The 19068-nt window shown below is 27.5% G+C and overlaps 2 protein-coding genes across 3 annotated transcripts; both read left to right on the top strand.

The window, feature by feature from the left end:
* Positions 1 to 1058: 1058 nt before the first annotated feature.
* On the top strand, positions 1059 to 15800 carry LOC113385755 (zinc finger CCCH-type with G patch domain-containing protein). The gene is made up of 10 exons (XM_026623593.1): positions 1059 to 1114; positions 1175 to 1261; positions 1667 to 1852; positions 1941 to 2018; positions 2089 to 2223; positions 2732 to 3041; positions 8748 to 8890; positions 10814 to 10987; positions 11660 to 12021; positions 15644 to 15800. Exons 2-10 carry the CDS (start codon positions 1214 to 1216, stop codon positions 15798 to 15800), a joined length of 1593 nt encoding a protein of 530 aa, XP_026479378.1. The 5' UTR covers positions 1059 to 1114; positions 1175 to 1213.
* Positions 5144 to 7036, top strand: LOC113384583 (solute carrier family 25 member 51). 2 transcript variants are annotated; one of them, XM_026622324.1, is made up of 3 exons: positions 5144 to 5452; positions 5534 to 5720; positions 6267 to 7036. In XM_026622324.1, the coding sequence occupies exons 2-3, from the start codon at positions 5538 to 5540 to the stop codon at positions 6996 to 6998; spliced, it is 915 nt and encodes a 304-aa protein (XP_026478109.1). In that variant the 5' UTR covers positions 5144 to 5452; positions 5534 to 5537; the 3' UTR covers positions 6999 to 7036. The 2 variants fall into 2 exon arrangements, with proteins under 2 accessions (XP_026478109.1, XP_026478108.1); XM_026622323.1 differs by having other exon boundaries at positions 5145 to 5452; positions 5529 to 5720.
* Positions 15801 to 19068: the final 3268 nt, after the last annotated feature.

Consider the following 19068-nt stretch of genomic DNA (forward strand, 5'->3'; position numbering starts at 1 on the left):
CCGTATATTTAAACTGGCAGTGACTTTTTTGTTGATTTATATTTCGATTTGATTGTATATTTATTATAATATAACTAGCAAACCCGACGAACTCCGTTTCGCCACCAGATGGTTTCGTGAGAAAAATGAGGAAATTTTTTGTTTGTTTTATGAAAATGAAATTTATCCTGCAAACACTAAGCGATTGTCTTTGAAACTTGTTATTGCGAACGCAATGCGAACTGGAAATTGCAATCGTTTGAAGTCAAACGGAAGACCAGTCGGAATCATTGGTATGTCACCAAATCGCCAGCAATTTTTGATTGAATGGTGAAATTCAGTGCGTGTGCATCATTATTTTTTGCGGTAAGAATTGCTAGTTGACTTAACCAAGCATAATTCTGATAATTCTCACTAATGTCATTACTCGAATTTTTAATTACGGTGCGTGAAGTTCCAGCAGCTTGCATTAAGGCACGATGCTATGCACAACTAATTTTCTTAGCTATAAACCTTCCGGAGCCCGAGACCTTTCCAACGAATGCAAAATTGTCGAAATCGGTTTGTGCGTTCTGGAGTTATATCGTCAGGAAGGAAAACCTGACTTATTTATATATATAGAAGATATTATCTAGTATATTTTTTTATTAATGTATTATTACAGAATATAATACGATTGTAATACCAAATTTAGTTTCAAATACCCGATTACTAAAATTCATTAATTTTTATTTTAAATTTTGCGCCAATAACTTGAATGCCAAAAGCAGCGCCCTCACGTCTGAGCGAAGGACCCTTTAAGTATCCCTTCTGAACGTAAAAATCGGGAGAGAGAAATGAATACATCATATTCTAATCATATTCTAATATTATCTAAGATTGGCTCCTTAATTTAAAAATTTCACTCATAAATAAATAAACTTAACATTTTGATTTTACTTATACATGTGAACAGTGGAATACTTTTTAATAATATATATATATAAAATCTTTTCATAGATGGCACTACGAAATAAAAAGTCGCTTATAATTTTCGATCACATCTGTCAAAAAAAAACTATTATTTAGTTATCAGTTATTCGTGATTTTACATATTTGGTCCTTTTATTTTTAATAAGCCGCGTGAAATAATTATGTACTATTTATTTAAAAAATTATTACTTCTTAGAGATATTTATCATTGATTTTTTTCTAGAAAATTTGCATTAGTGCGAAGTCTAACAACTAGGGAATAATGAATGCAGAATCCTTGAAACTTTCAATAGAGCAATATGAAATACAGGTTTAATATTTGTCTAGCTCATTTTTTTAAAACTAGTCCTTATATTAAAACTTATTTGCTTTCGTCATGTTGTGAACTAAATTTGAATGAAAACATTCAAATTTATGTGTCAACATTGGTAACAGTTTTGCCACTTTGCTTTTTAACTTGCCAAGCCTTTAGTTTAACGAACAAACTTTATTAATATTGAAGCATTAAAGTATTCTCTCTAATTAGCAATTCTACTAATCGAAGAAAATACTGTCAGTATCTTCATATTCTACTAATGATATTACACCTTTGTTTTGAAATTTCACTAATAAATATTAATATATATATATATATATATATATATATATATATATTCATACATGCTTTGCCATTTTAAATTATTGTTTAAAACAGCTTTAATTTCTAATATTTCAGCTGGCTGGTGTAATGAAATCACTTGAAACAGAAAATGGATCAGGTAGATCTGATCTAATCGATTTAAAAGCTGATCTAGAGCAGTTGATACATGTATCAAAAGATTATCTGAAAGAATTATTAGAACAAAATATTGAATTAAATTCACAAGAAAATGAAATTGATCAGGAATATTCCAGTTTTATGGTAACTGAACTTGTAGAAAAAGCACCATGGTAAACCTCAGATTTGACATAATAATTCCAAGTTCTAACCATGTTTACCTCTGATTTAGAGTGAAATAGCTGCCTTAGATGAACCGAAAGAACAAAACATACCTATTTCTCCAAAACAAGGATTTGAAAATTTAAATGTAATTATTTTTAAGATTTATATTTTGTAAAATTGAATGAACAATATTTTATTTATTGATTTTATTATAGGATAATCTAGCGGGTATAATTGGAATGAAATGTTTAGTGAGTCACACACATAATTCTGGCCGCAAGGAAAAACATTTGGCGATGGTATCAGAAATATGCAGTTCTTCTGATGTGCAAAATATGGAAGACATTCAAGTATGTATTATATAGGTAAATGAAATTAAATAGTAATTGAATTTAATTCTAATAATTTTTACTATTCTGATATTTTCAACAAAATTGTTAAATAGTTGATTTATTTAGAAAATAACAAAAGTTCCAAATATTTGTTGGAATAAATTGAATTAAAATTATTTGAATCATTAAAAATGATTCGAATCAAATAGAGATCTCTATTTTGTCTGCATTTATATTTATCTTATTATTCATTATATTATTATATTGATGCAATTTTAAATCAAAACTTAATAATTTCATATATTAAAATCTATCTTTTATTAAAATATCTTTTTTACACAATAAACAAATTTAAAACACATTGCAGAAATTCATTAGATGTTATTATATTATAATGTAGAATTATAAATTATTCTATTTTTCCAGATTAAATGATAATAATGATGAATTTGATGTTTTTGAAAATAGTTAATTAATTATTTCACATTTCATCTTATTAGATCAATAAATATATTTTTATTTTCAGGTAAAGGTCATGTTTACACATCCAACTTTGCAAGAAATGCTTCCTTGCCCATATTTTTTAAATGGTGATTGTAAATATGATGCAGATGAATGTCAATATTCACATGGAAAAGTTGTTTCTCTTATAAATCTTCAAGATTATGATAAACCAGATTTTTCAAGAATTGAAAATGGTGATAGTGTGTTAGTAAAACAAACAAATCAGTTATGGAGCAAGGCAACTGTTACAGATATTGAGGATAATATGTTAACAGTATCAAGTGATGGCAAAACTCATTGTATAGTTAACTTCGAAGACATTATCCCCATAGGTAAGGTAATATTATTTTTTTTTTATATCATAATATAAAATTATATTTCATTTTCTTAAGTATCAAATTGTATACTAAGATTGCATCAATAATTCTATTGACACAAACCTTGTGTTTAATCTAAAACATTCTTTATTTAGAGTGAATATTTTTATGTCCTAATATAATTTTAGATGCATTGCACAGCATAAAAATTTAAGTTTCAGAATTTTATAACTTCTGATATCTTGACCTGATCTTCATATATGACTCTCATCCTTTTTATGGTATTTATTGACAATTTATTTGCTACATGGAGACAAAAAAATAGTTTCTATTTTGTAGTTGATAATATTGTGTACTTATGGGAAATATTAAATAATGGTAAGGGGTTTATGTCAATTCAAAAGTAGCAATCAGTGAAATGATGGCATTGCTGTCAATTGCTTTTCGAATAAGAGAAACTTCTGATTTTCTGCAGTTTCTTGCCCTCCTTTAATTGATTATTGATTATTATTTTAATTGAGAATTGATATTATTTTGTTTTGCTATCTTCTCCTCCTCTGCCAAAATGTGACATGTAAATATATGGCAATGATACAAAATAACTAAGAATTGGATGCCAGTCGTTTTAGTCAAAACTTACGATGATGAATTGATTCCAATTTTCTTCAAAAAGATATTCTGAAAAAATGTATTTAATGCATTTTGAGCTAAAAGGCAATTAAAAAACAAGCACGTATTAAAATTGATTTTAACCAACGCTTTGCACAGTTTTTACATTTCCATTAAATGCCAAAACTTTATTTTCGAAATAAACAGTTGCAAATTTTAATTTATTTTCAACAATTTAAAAGTTGCTAAATCTCATTTTTCTCAATTGAGAGGTTAACGCAACTTCATGCAAATGCCATTTACGGTTACTTGTGCAAATGCATGCTGCTCTAGCGCTTGATAAGTGCCGGTTATTAGAATTAGCTGCATTATCAAAGTTTAAAACCAAACTCTTTAATATGATGGGCAGAAGTGGGTGTACAATACAAATGGAAATCAAGATCAAGAAAACGAAAGTGATGAGACTGTTGAAAAGAGATGAGAAACTGAGGATGTTAGCGAGAAACCAGTACTTGGAAAGCATCTTAACCGAAAACCGATACCTTACGAAAGAGCTCAGCTTTGAAGTGAGATTTCATTAAGAAGAAAGCACTACTGACTTGCCAAAGAAACAGATAAAATGATACATTTAGACTATATCTGTACAGACCAATTATATGGACCTAATGAAAGTTTTGTTATGCGATAATGTATTGTGCTGGAGAAGAATGGAGAGACAAGGTGACAAATAACAAGTTACTGCATAGATTGAAAGAGAAAAAACTATACTGAGTTTGGTTGTTCTAAAACGGGCACGACGTCATCAAAGGGAAATGAGAGATGGACTGAAAGCACTAGGATGATTAATAGCCGAGAAAATACCGGAAATTGAATGCCAAAGCACAAAACACAGAAGCATGGAATTAGAGATTAAAAAGAGTAGATGAGTAAATGATCATTTACATCATTTACATATATCAATATATGACGCACCACATTATATACCTGCCTCCACCAATAAAATTTATTTATATATATTTTCTACACATCTCCAAATTGAGGAATCTTTTTTCAATGGTATGAAAATAGTTATTCGATACTTATATTTGACTCTTAATATTATCCTGGTTTATTTAAATTTTATATCTGCAAGTAATCATTTTATGGAATATTCTGCAAAATATGAAAATCAAAATTGGGAGTCCACTCAGAGACAGTCCACACAGAGTAGAGCTACATTTTAAAATTGTTAGTAACGTGTTAATTTAACAGCGAAGTTTTTATACTAATTTTGTTTCATTACTCATACTCATAGCTCATACCACTATACGTACATGTTTATGACTAATACTCATCTCATATTCATTACGCGTACTGAATTTCGACAAATTTCAGACGAAAATTCTAATCGTAATCTGTTTTTTATCTTTTGAACTTAAAGTTCAAATGAATCAAATGTTATGTTCATTTATCTATGTGTTCTTTTCCGACAGTCTATGGTTTATTTATCTATGGTCTATGATGTCTATGACCCATAGATAATTCCTATCCATAACGTAAACTTTTATCTATGGTTCATCGCTTTAGTGCAACTTCAGATTCGACGCGAAAAAACTAAATATGTCAAAATGACATAATTTGACGGCAACGGATTTGACAGATGATTTCGTCACATTTTATTATTTCCAAATTATCTTCACAAAAATGTTACTTTACTTGTTTATTATAAGAGGTTTATAACTCATAGAAATGATGATTATAGTACAATATTTTAGAGAATGGACGTTGTTAAGTTAAATCAACCCCTTTTCTCCGTCTATCTGTCATGTGATTTTACGGTAGTTATATAATTTTTCTTATTAAATGAACGAGCTAATTTAGTTTGCAGTACTTAAAAATTCTGTTTATCATTAGTGTAGTTGAATGACAATGAAGGATGATAAAGATAAAATTGTTTCACCAAAAAATACTATGGCTGGAAGTGGTTACATAGACTCCCAAGAACAAAGGCAAGAATTAAATTGGAGGGAATTTGTATGTGGATGGGGTGCTGGCACAATGAATATTGCAATAACCTACCCTATTAATAAAGTTATATTCAGACAGGTTTGCGAATGATGTGTTATAATAGCACTATCTTCTTAAGTGGGTATCATATCATTGTATTCTAAGAACTAATTTGTAATCTAATTAATTTTTGCTTCTTATAACATTATAATTTTAATGTAGTATTTTATCATTCTCAATGATGATTTATATTTTTTGTCCAGAAATATTAAATGCTTATTGTGTCATTACTAATAAACTTATATTATTTGTTAAGAACTATTTTATTTTATGCTGGTCACTTGAAATTGTTGGCAGAATTAGTTGCAATAATTAATTTGAATACTCAAATGGAGAGTGTGCTTAACAGCTTACGGCTATTGATATTAAATGATTTTGAATTGATTAATGAGTAATATGATCTTAAACAACTTTTATTCAATAATATGTATTTCGTGCAAACATAAATACATATATATATATATATATATATATATATATATATATTTGGTTTGGAAAGTTGTTGAACATACTTTTTGATCTTTTACCCACTTAAGAGAATAAAACGGCTAGAAACTTTGTAATTCAATGTTTCTCCTTTTATAGATGCTTCATGGCGTAGGTATTAAATTTGCTGTTAAAGAATTGTATCATGAAGGCTTAATATTTTTATATAGAGGAGCTTTCCCTCCAATGTGCCAAAAAACTATATCCATGGCTTTAATGTTTGGGGTGTTTGATTATTGTCGCAAGCCATTATGCAATGAATTTGGCCTGAACTCATACTTTGCAAAAACAATTGCTGCAATTGTTGCAGGTACAACAGAAGCAGTTTTAATGCCTTTGGAAAGAATACAAACTCTATTGGCTGCACCTGATTATCATCAATACTTTAGAAATACACCTCATGCATTTGCCCATATATGGAAATATCATGGAATTCCAGAATTTTACAGGGGCCTGGTGCCTATATTATTTCGAAATGGTCCATCAAATGCTTTATTTTTCATTTTAAGGGAAGAAGCAATGCAGAAATTACCAAAATATGATACTGTGTTGTATAAAACATTTCAAGAGTTTTTTAGTGGTGCTGTTTTAGGTGTCTTTTGTAGTACGGTAACATATCCATTAAATGTTGTTAAAGTGTCTATGCAGAATCAACTTGGTGGTCCATTTCAAAATTTTATAACAGTTCTATTTCAAATATATAAAGACAGAGGAGGAAAGATCAGATATATTTATCATGGTTTAAGTTTAAACTGTACAAGAGCTTTTTTTGGATGGGGCGTGATGAACACTGCATATGAAGCTATAAGGAAAGCAGTGTATAGTATATAACTGACATACACTATTGTAGTATTCTCAAGAAAGTTTGATAGCACAGGTAGTAACATTTGCAAGAAATGTTATTACTCAGCAAATGTTTTGAAAAGCCAATTTTGGGATTTTTGCTTATATTTGAAATCTTTGTGTTATCAAATTGGGATTACTCCATGAATATTCATAAGCATTTCTGAACTTATATATATATATATATATATATATATATATATATTTCCAGACTTTGCTTTAGCAGCAGCTTCTATAATGATAACTCCAGACGTAGTTAAGCCTGTATGTTATTAAGTCATTAGTTTCACGGGCTATAATATGTTGTATCTTCTATAATATATATCAATCTTCTTGTACATAAATTCCTTCAATGAACAGAATATAACATTGTTATGCATGAAGGGATATTATATAAATACAATATAAATTTTAGTTTTCGAATAGTTATGTGAAAGATCTGATCTCGTGATAAGAATTTTTTTTACCAAATTTTATGGGTGTATATTAATTTATTTTTAACTAAAATATGTTTCAAAAAATGTTTATTAACACCATAAGATAAGTTAGGTTTTAACTCGTCTGGAAATATCTCACTGCTGGATATGTTTGTGAACTTAGTCAAAAATTATTTAGTAAAATTATTTTGTTTAAACATATGTCCATAAACTTGATGTTTCTTCATGTAAAAAAAGGAAACATTTAACTCAGGTCAATATTGGACAGAACTGAATATAAATTATATAATTTATTGAAATTATATTAATCATTAATTATATGAATCATTTTTGTTTTCTATTAACAAATTAAATTGTATGTACATGATTACCATATTTATGAACACAAATGAGTGTAAGTGAATTTCATTAAAATTATTTCATGCATCTTTTCTCGTAAATGGATTTCTTCCTTTTGTAAAATCATGATGATATTTATTGAAATACATTTTGGCCCTTTATTCATATTAATATGTAAGTGAATCAATAATAGAACATCAATAAATTAATATTTAATTATAAAATTTACTATTTTCATTTTTTGTACCTTTTTAATTAGTTGTTGTTCGAATTCAAGTTGCATAATTTGAATAAAAATGATTTCACTATCGAATAGAATGAAACTAAGTTACTTCAGATTTGCATTATATAGCAACTAGAGCTTGAATAGTGTAACACTGATTTGTGGGCATAACAGTACAGTGTCAATTCCTGATTCTAGGTGCACAAGCATAGGTGTTAAAAAGTTGGGTTTTATAAAATAAACCTTTTTTTTTATGTTCACAGAATTTTTTGTGAATATTTAGTGCACGAGAAGAATATAATAGTCTTATGAGCAAAGCACATAGGATTATTATGCACAGTACCAGTGGAATAATGAAATAATTTTATTATGTTTTAAAAACATATTTTTATCTTGCTGCATTGTTTAAGTACAACGTTTTAGTTTGTCAGTTTGTCAAAAAATATATTCTGAAAAATTCAAATTATATATCGTTAGTTAACACAATGGAATTCATGAATAAACTGCAGTTTATTTAACGCCCATATTATTTCTTTCCATTGTTTAAAAGTTTCCATTACATAAAAATAGAAATAAAAAATGCTAAACAAATAATCTACTAAGTAAATAAAAAAATATAGGTATAGCTTCAATTGAAGATTTCTATCGATAGGTAATATCAGAATCTTTCCTAATATCTGAATATTCTTTTCAGAATTTATACTAATGTAAAATGTTTTTTTTTTTTTATAAATGTAGAACAAATAACACTACAAGATGATGTTTCATCAAGCAGTGATGATAGCTTTGAAGACGATTGTTCTGCAGAAGCTATAATGCCACAAGTCCGTACTTTTACATTTAATGATTCAAATCTTGCTGAATGGGAGAAGTATACAAAGGTATGTATTAGTTGGGCTTTTACTCTAGTTTAGACCACTTTTAAAGTGTTGATATAACAATAAGATTTTAACTTGCAAATTATATCATCTTAATTTTAATTAATAAAAATTTAATTAATAAATAAAACAATATAAAATCTATATTTTAAAATAGCAAAGTTTTAATGGTCGTTCTTATTCGATCGACTAGTTTGATTACAAATTTATTTATTTTTATTTTTGTTAGTTCGTGAATATTGTTTGTTAAGAACTGTTTATTCTATTCTTATTATATGAAATTTTTGGCAGAATTAGTCGCATATTTTTATATTCAAAGAAATAAAACTTGTCAACTAGATTTCCCCCTATTGGGTACTGTAAAATACTGATACTTTTTATTAATTTTCATTTTTATATTCATTGTATCTGTAGAAATATCAGCCTGATAATTGATTGCAATCCTTAGTAATTTAAGTCATAAATATGTATGTATTGGGACCAGACTAGCAACAGTAATATAAGTAAATCAAAACGATTATTTAATCTTAAAATGAAAACCAGCTATGTACATTTTATTATAAATAGAATAGTCGATTTCACAATTACTGACCATAAAAGTTTGTTTCGACTGCCAATTTTATATTTTTCCGGCGTTTCAAGTCGTTGTGTATGATTTGGGACCAAAATCGGAAATCGTATTGTGTGTTTCTGTATGTGTATAAACCGAAATTTGACCTTTTTTGACTTTTTCTCTGTACTATATGAAATTTATCTCTGAATTTTAAAACCGTTTGAAAGATATCAGCCGGCAGTCGTTCTGATTAGTTATCGACCAGAATGTTTCTTCTTAATTGTTAATTAAAAATGTTAATTTAATTTTGAGTTTGAAATATGTGTTTTAGTTATATTTTTTATGGTTTAAAATCGAACGGTCTAAAATAATAGTACTTCGACAAGTTATATAGTATAAACTAGCGTGCGTTTGTGCATTAATACACTTGCAGATATTAAAAGTTTGTTTGAAAGATATCAATTCAAAATTTTATTTAAATAGCTAAATCTTAATTCTTATTTTGTTAATTATTCACACTCAAAGTCAATTTCACTTTTTTACACTGTACTATACAGTGAGTGTAAATCTATTCAACTAAGTGCAACTATTTTCCAATGTTTGTAAATCTACTAAAATTAGTATGAATTTACTACCATGAAAAGTTTGTAAATCTTCGCGCGTGAGTTTTAATGTCACCTAATTATTATATTGAATTGATTAATTTTAATTGATTGTTGTAGATATTTAAATGAGCCTAAAATAGGGCTTTAACCGCCTTATCTGCCCTTTTATACGGGCGACTTCGACCACCGAAGAAGCCCTCACATACTTAAGCAAAAATTAATAGTACGATCAATGTAACTAATACAAATGGTTAAAGTCATCGGCAACTGACTTTAAGTCATTTATTAAATCAGTTTGCCGAAGAAACGGCAAAATGGTGTATATTAACCTGAATTGCTCGTAAAAAATTTGGAAAAAGTGACACATGAATGATGAACAAATATTTTAATTATGTGCATTTTTTTTTTGTGAGAAATCTTTACCCTTCCTAAGGGGTCCAGGCCAATCTTTACCCTTCCTAAGGTTTTGGATATTCGCCATACTTTGGATGGCAAAATCAAAATAAGCTAATTATAAATTACTATATTATAATGTAATCTAAAAGATTTTTTTCGAAAAATTATACATAGGCTCATTTGATGTAGTATTCAACAAATATTCAAATTCAAATTTCGTGAACATTTTCTTCTTCATAAGTAGTGTATGGTTTACTTTGCTATTAATTGTTATTGGAATCAAAAAAACAAGAGGTGCAAGAGGTGCAAGAACTTGTTCAAATTTAAGTTTGCGTTCTAAGTTTATAATTTTATTTTAATTTAAAATTTCAGGGCATCGGGTCTAAATTAATGCTTGCCATGGGTTACAAAATGGGCAAGGGATTAGGTAAACAAAGTGAAGGGCGAGTGGAACCTGTACCTGTACAAATTTTGCCCTCCAGAATGAGTTTAGATCACTGTATGAAAATGCGTGAAGATGCAGGAGGGGATGAAAATCTTTTTAGTGTAAGTATCAACCCATTTAATCATTTTTTATATCTATTTATTTTATAATTTTTATATAATTTATTATACAACTTTTATTTGTTAAAGTATTTTACACTTGATATTTATAACGACACATAATATTTGGTAGTATATATAAATATATATATTGCTGAATTTTTGCAGTTTGATGTAACTGGATAAGGACTTCAGTACGACGAATTGATTTTAACAAATTCGAAAGATATTGGTTGAGAATCGCGCTGATTAGTTTTTATTTTAGTAAAGGTCTGTCGAGCCATTTCTTTGTAATTATTTTTTGAATTTTGTTTGGCTATTTTGCTGAAACTTTGCATGAAGATGTTGAATTATAGAAATTGATCGATATCGTCGGGCGCTTAAGCGATTCTAATCAGAATACTATGTCGAAGCTTATGTGTACATATTTAAAAAACGAAATGGACGAAATTAATTTGATTTATACAATTGCAGTTGATTTTGTATGCTTATAAATTTATATACACAAATAATTACCAAGTAAAAATTACAATTAAACAAATTTATAATCACAAATGCTATATTTAAATATTCTCTTTCTATTCTATATTCTCTTGTCCTTATAGTTAGAATATTGTTTATATGTATTTTCTAGCTCACAGTTACTTTAAATGGAATTGATTTTTTTGTTTATAGATAAATCGACATATAAAAAAAATTAGAAAGAAGCTAGTGAATCAAAATGTTAAAAATGATTTCAATCACATAAGGAAAAATGATGTTTTTGGTCTGATAAACGAAATGTTCTCTAATAAAACGACAAATAAACCCCAACACCGACAAATTCTGATATCTAGCTCTAGCAAAGAACTGAATGTGAGTAGTTTTCAACTGGGAGAAAATATTAAGAAAACTAAGAAAGATATTTTAAAATATGAGGAATCTTTAAAACGACAAAAATCAAAATCAACATCTTATAAAGAAATATATCAGAAACTAGAAGCAAAAAGGTTAGAGTTACAAAAACTTAAAAATGATGAAAATGCAGTGTCTGAAGAGCAACAAAAAAGAAAAAATAAATCTAAGTTAGATATATTCTAATATAATCTAATTTATTCTAGACTTATTATAAATAATTTTGAAATATTATAATAAGATAAATTAAATTCTGTAATACTATATTGAAAAGTAACATTATAATTAAAACTTTAATTTACTTTTCCTACTTATTTCACAAAGCGCTTTGCACATTTTGTCACTTTCAATAGTTTCAATTGTTACAATCGCTTATCATATTTATCAACATGAAAGTTTTAACTTCCCGTAGGGTAAGTTATAGTAATCGCAAAAAAATTGAAAATGAAAATTTTGAAAATGGATGTGTGTGTGTGTGTGTGTGCGGATACAAAATTTTGTCGACGATTTCGGGAACACGGTTCAACCGATTTCGATTATACAAAAAACATTCGATTGCTGTTGATAAGGAGACGTACTGATTAGTTTTTGGCATAAGCAGGTGCAACCGTTTCGAAGATATGGGGACGGAGCGTCCGATTTTAATAATTCAAAAAACATTTTACTTGTATTGATAAGATACAGAATTGGTCAAATTTTAACGAAGGCAGGTTTAGCTGTTTTGGAGATCTAGTGAAAAGGGTAAAAAAAATGCCATTTGGCAATCAAAAATGATCATTAGACATATGCACGTCAAATTATCAGATATTTTATAGAGATTTTAACATTAAGTATAAATTTAGTTTACATTCCTATCGATTCCGTACCAATGTTTATCCGTTAGACAGCGACGCGGCGCTTACGCGCTTCGATATTTTGTCTCTATGCAGTTAAAGTAGTACGATTGCTTTGAAAAAAAAATCAGAACTTCCAAAATATTCCAAAATAAAGAAAACATTTTTTTTCAGTCTTTTTTTTTTTGAAAAAAAGTAAAGTTTTGTCAAAAATTTATAGTTTCAGAATTTGTTGAAAGCGTTTTAGTTCTTTTTATTTTGAGACTACATTGGAAACACATGGAAAAAAGAAACCCCCTTCAAGAAGTGAGTATTTTAGGAATATTGTAGTTAACTGTGGTGCAATAAATATTTCGTATTACCACAAATTTACTGAAAATTAATTCTATTTTAGTTTAGTTCTTGTCTGAAAATGGTAAAATGGAACCTCTTAGCAGTCACAAGCGGCTAATCGAATGGTATTTGAAAGGTATAACAGGCATTTAGTGTACCCTTTTATTATTTTGCTGGTGGATTTTGATTTCATTATCTAAATTTTTGACATCTTAATAAATTATATTTATTCTATTTTTTTTTTTTTAATTTACTAACATATTTTTTACCTAATTGTTGATTCAATTATATATTTGTTTATTCATTTATATAAATTATTAATCAATATACTTTTTTATTCGGGCAGTTTCTATTTCCTTTTTTTTCATATTTCTATTTTTATTAATTCATTATTTTTTTTATCAACATTATTATTATTATTAGTTCATTCAATTTTTTACTGATATCTTTGTTTTCATAAGCTTCATTATTATGAGTATTTATACTTTTTGTCATTTATTAATATTTATATTTAACATTTTATTTAATTATTTTTATTTTGTACTTTCATTTTCATATTTAGTTTCATATTTTGAGTGTTATATTTGTATTTTTATTTATAAATTTCTCGTCCCAAAAAAGGCCCTTTCTAACACTTTTTTTTAAATAGCTGCCATTTTTTTCTTTCATTTTGGTAGGGGGACTGGATTCAAACTTCTTCTTCAACGTAGTTTCGTTTTTTTTTTCGTGGCACCGCAAAAGAGATCGATTTTGCAATGCCCACTTTGGCGCCACCTGGTTAACAAATGACGGTGACAAAAAAAATATAGAAAATTTCTTAATATTTCATGATTTTGTAATTTTTGTTTTAAAAAAACCGCATGTCTTTATGATAAATACATTTCGAGAAAAACAAAAACAAATCCCTTGCATTTTTTGTAACAAAAAAAAGAACAACCCCCTTAAAGAACTTAAAGATGATGAATTCCGCTCAGGCTTTCATCTGCTTGCTGATGATGCTTTTTTATGAGATGATGAACTCCTTCCAGACTTTGCTGCTGATGATAATGCTTTTCTATAATGATGAACTTCTTGTGGACTTTGCTGCTGCTGATAATGAACACCTTGCTGATATAATATATACGGTAAAAAGCAAAGTGCATAGTCTTTGGATGTGTGATATGAATATATGCGGTAAAAGCAAATGTGTATAGTCTTTGAATATGTGATAGATAAATTTTTTTCCCAAAATTTTTTTTTGCAAAATTTTTCCCCAACATTTTTTTCCAAAATTTTTTTTCAAAAATTTTTATCCCGATTTTTTTTCCAAAAAACTTTTTCCAAAATTTTTTACCCCAAAATTTGTTTCCAAAAAATTTTATTTTCCAAAATAAGATTTGAATATATACGGTAAAAAGCAAAGTGTACTATTTTGGTTTAAAAAACATTTATTTTCTATTGGTAGGGAGATGTGCTGATTAGTTTTTGTAATATTATTTCTATTATTCACCAATTTTATTTATTTTATCCATTAATTTCATCATCATTATTTGATTTTAAATTATCATCATAGGATTCAATGGAAATACTGTTCTTTACATTGTATTATATTTTATGCCTAATTCTTATCGAGTGTTGCTAGATGTTATATCTGATGATAAATTTGTAATTTTTTTGGTTTGGTATAAAGATTGTACTTTAGTCTACACAATTCATTCATTAAAATTATCAATTTCATTCAATAAGGGTCTTAAAATTGCATTTGAAAGTCATTTTGGCCAATTTTGGCTGCCCCTGAAAAACCAGTTTTGTATGGGAAAAATAGTAAAATTTGTAAAATTTTTAAATTACACCAAAGTAGGTTTATATATAATATAAATATAATATAATATGAATATAAAATATAATATAATATAAATATATATATATATATATATATATATATATATATATATATATATTTATATATCTGTCGATTTTTGTAACACTGACACTCAATAAATTTAATTATTTATCTATATGTCTTATTTATTTACAGAGTTAGAAAAATTAGTGAATTTAAATTTATTTTTCAGATAAATGGGGTTCAAACACACAAACCTCAAATTGTTATTCTGGCCGTATCTTTAAGACCTCGGCCATGCTCACTCAAAATAGCATATTCTTAGGAAACTTATATGTTTCAACTTATATGTTAAAATTAACACTTTATATTTTAATAAATAGAAAAGTTTCTTGTATAGCCAGTTGGCCGAGATCGTTAAGTTACCACTAAGGTTGCTCGATGTTTCTCGGTTCAAATCCCGAAGAGGCTTCAAAAATCAAATCTCTAGTTTTTCATAATTATCAAATAATAGTTCAAAATATTAAGTTCAGGTGGCGCATTTCGACCTTGACACTTAGAATATTTCTGAAAAAAAAAACTCAAGGTTCGCACTTGACTGTAAGAGAGAGATATAAAGAGAGAGATGACGAAGGTAGAGGAAGAATGGGGAAAAGAGAAGGGTGGAGGCAGGTGATGAATAAGAGAGATGGGTATGATATATATACTTTATTAAAATTCAATATTAATACATGATAAGAATATAAAAATAACTATTATCATCAATATATCAAATAGCCGAGTGGTTAAGGTGACCGCATACTCGGTGACATCACTCTGGAAGCACAAGGTGAGGTGGATCGAATCCAGCTGGAGACGACGACGACCAACTCTGAAGCAGAAAAAATGGAGCAGTGCTGGTGGCTGGCTGTTGGCAGACGCGCGAAGGTCCTGAAACATACACGCGAAGTGATGGTCAACCTGAGGTTCATGATGCGAGAGGTTACACACAGAGAGACACATTGCGGACGATGCATGCCGAACCCGAAGATCTTCAAAAAATACCACAACATGTGAAAAAACAACACCAAAAAAAGAAAAAAATACGAAAAAAAAAAGCGAAAAAAGGGGAAAGAAGGAGGAGGAAGAGGGAGAAGGGGGAGGTGGGAAGCCTAAAAAAAAACCCCTAATTCCCAGATGAAAATTTCTCTTTTCTGTTCAATGTTGAAACTTTTTTATGTTTTTTAGTGTTCCCTCACACCAATTCCCAAAGCCAACACTCGAATGAAATGAAGTCCACGTTGAAATTTTCACAACGAGAAAAAATTACTGGGACTTAGTTAAAATTTTTAACTTTGCCCCAATAAAATTTTCTCGTTATGAAATTTTCAATGTGGGTCTCATTCATTCGAATGTTGGCTTTGGGATAATATAGCATGCATAAATGACTCGTCTGTCTTAATCGAAAAGGTTTCACAAAATTTGGACTTAGAAAAAAAAAATTATCTGAAAGAACTTAGAAAAAAAAATTCTTTGAAAGAATTATTTAATTAATCGATAAAATGAAGTAATATTAATCGAATCAAAATTGTTTATATGACTTGATAAAACATGTGAAACCTTTACAATTAATCGAGACAAAAATAAATATGGTTGACTTGAATAATATACAAATTATTGGAAAAAGCCTTAAGAGAAATTCAATAAAATTTGTAAAATGAAATAATAAAAAAAGTTCAAAAACTTGAACATTAAAAACTTCAAAACTGTTTAAAGCTGATTGTTATCCTTTAAAAATTGAATCGAATAATAAACTCGTAAACAAATTTATGTTTTGTCTAATCATTCAAGTCAACTCTTCGAAACTTCGATTGAAAGTCTTGATCAAAATTGTTTTCAGTAATAAAAGAATAAAAATCTATCATTTAGCTATGCAGAAATATAATCGAATAAATTTAAAATAAAACCTACAGAAAAAGACTTTTAAAAGCTGCATTTAATTAACAATTTGTTAAGTTGTATTGAATATTTGAAATATTTTGATCAAAACCAACAATCGTATTTTCCATAAATTAGAATGTACATGCAGACAATGTCGCTACAGGGAAAACACATGATTCGTGATACTGAAAATGTAATTTAAAAATTGTTTCCGTGGAATAATAAACAAGAGGTGTAATAGAAAAGCAACAAAGTAAATTTGTAATTTGTAATTTGTAACAAAATACCATCAATTTAGGAGTTACCTAAGGTGGGGTGCTAGGACCCCTTCAACAAATAAGTAATCGATGCATACAAAAAACTGTATTGGTTAACTAATAATTTAGTAACAAAAATTTAATATAAATAATAATTCTGAATTCCATGCAAAATCTGCTATTCATAGAACAAAAAATTTGTGATTGACTATTTATGGAATTGTAATATAATAAATTACTTTCAATGTAATTGATACATACGAGAAGTACAAATTTTATTGTTTAATATTGATTTAGAACATGTATAAAAGGCACTTGTGTAAATAATTAAAAAAAGACTGAATCAACATGTTTTCCCCATAACAAATTATACTTTGGGATGATATAGCATGCAAAATTAACTCGTCTGTCTCAATCGAAAAGGTTTCACAAAAATTGGACTTGGAAAAAAAAATTATTTAATTAATTGATGAAATGAAATGATATTAATCGAATCAAAAATATTAATATATGACTTGATAAAACATGTGAAACCTTTACAATTAATTGAGGCAAAAACAAATGTAGTTGACTTGAATAATATACAAATTATTGAAAAAAAATCATAAATAAAATTCAATAAAACTTGTAAAATGAAATAATAAAAAATGTTCAAAAATTTGACTTCAAAATGATTCAAAGCTGATTGTTATCATTTAGAAATTGAGTTAAATAACTTTTACAACTTGAATTGAATAATAAACTTGTACACAAAATTATGATTTGTCTAATCATTCAAGTCAACTCTTCAAAACTTTGATTGCATGTCCTGATCAAAATTGTTTTTAGTAATAAAAGAATAAAAATCTATCATTTAGCTATGCAGCAATATAATTAAATAAATTTAAAATTAATAAAATAGAATAAAGGACTTTAAAAAGCTGCATTTAATTAACAATTTGGTAAGTCGTATTTGAGTATTTGAAATAATTTGATCAAAACCAACAATCGTATTTTCCATAAATAAGAATGTACATGCAGACAATGTCGCTACAGGGAAAACACATGATTATTGATACTAGAAATGTAATTTTAAAAATTGTTTCCGTAGAATAATGAACAAGAGGTGTTGTAAGAAATTTTTGTAACAAAGTAAATATTATATAAGGAGGGGTGCTAGGGCTACTTCAACGAACAAGTAATCAATGCATTCAAAAAGCTGTATTGGTTAACTAATAATTTGGTAACAAAAATTTGATATAAATAATAATTCTGAATTCCACACAAAATCTGCTATTCATAGAACAAAAAATTTGTGATTGACTTTGGAATTGTAATATAATAAATTACTTTCAATGTAATTGATACATACGAGAAGTACAAATTTTATTGTTTAACATTGATTTAGAACATATATAAAAGGCACTTGTATAAATAAATAAAAAAAGACTGAATCAACATGTTTTCCCCATAACAAATTAAATAAGACCTTACGTCTTTTACACATATATCTGCCAAATTAATTTAAAATCTTTTATTCGCATAATTATATTCGTTGAACAAAAAATAGATTGTATAAGGTATACTATGTAAAAATGATATTGATTCGAATATTATAATATAAACAATATTTTCAGCAGATATATGTATATAATTATATTAATAATGCAGGAGTCAGTAAATATTCCACTAAAATTTATACAGACTGCTTTATAAATGATATTGAATAACAAAGTGACAAGTTCTCATGGCACCTTCAAATTAATTTGCATTTATTAATTTCATTTAATATAAAAAAGCATTAAATACATAATTAATAAGAAATATTATTGGTACAAACATAAAAAGTAGTATGTAACACAAACTCGGTCAATAATTGTAAACTCCTTTCAGAACATAAATTATAAGTAATATCTTTTTATGAATTTCTATTGAAATTATAGTTTCACTAAAGATGACAAACAATATTGTATTGGAGTAAAGATTTTCAAAATCATTTGACTGCTTTAAATTCAAAATTAAGAAAAACTTAATTCAACATATATA

The sequence above is a fragment of the Ctenocephalides felis genome, unplaced genomic scaffold (assembly GCF_003426905.1).
Source record: "Ctenocephalides felis isolate EL2017-DRISC unplaced genomic scaffold, ASM342690v1 CF-g0.4_SCAFFOLD_03571, whole genome shotgun sequence".
NCBI classification, from domain to species: Eukaryota; Metazoa; Arthropoda; class Insecta; order Siphonaptera; family Pulicidae; genus Ctenocephalides; species Ctenocephalides felis.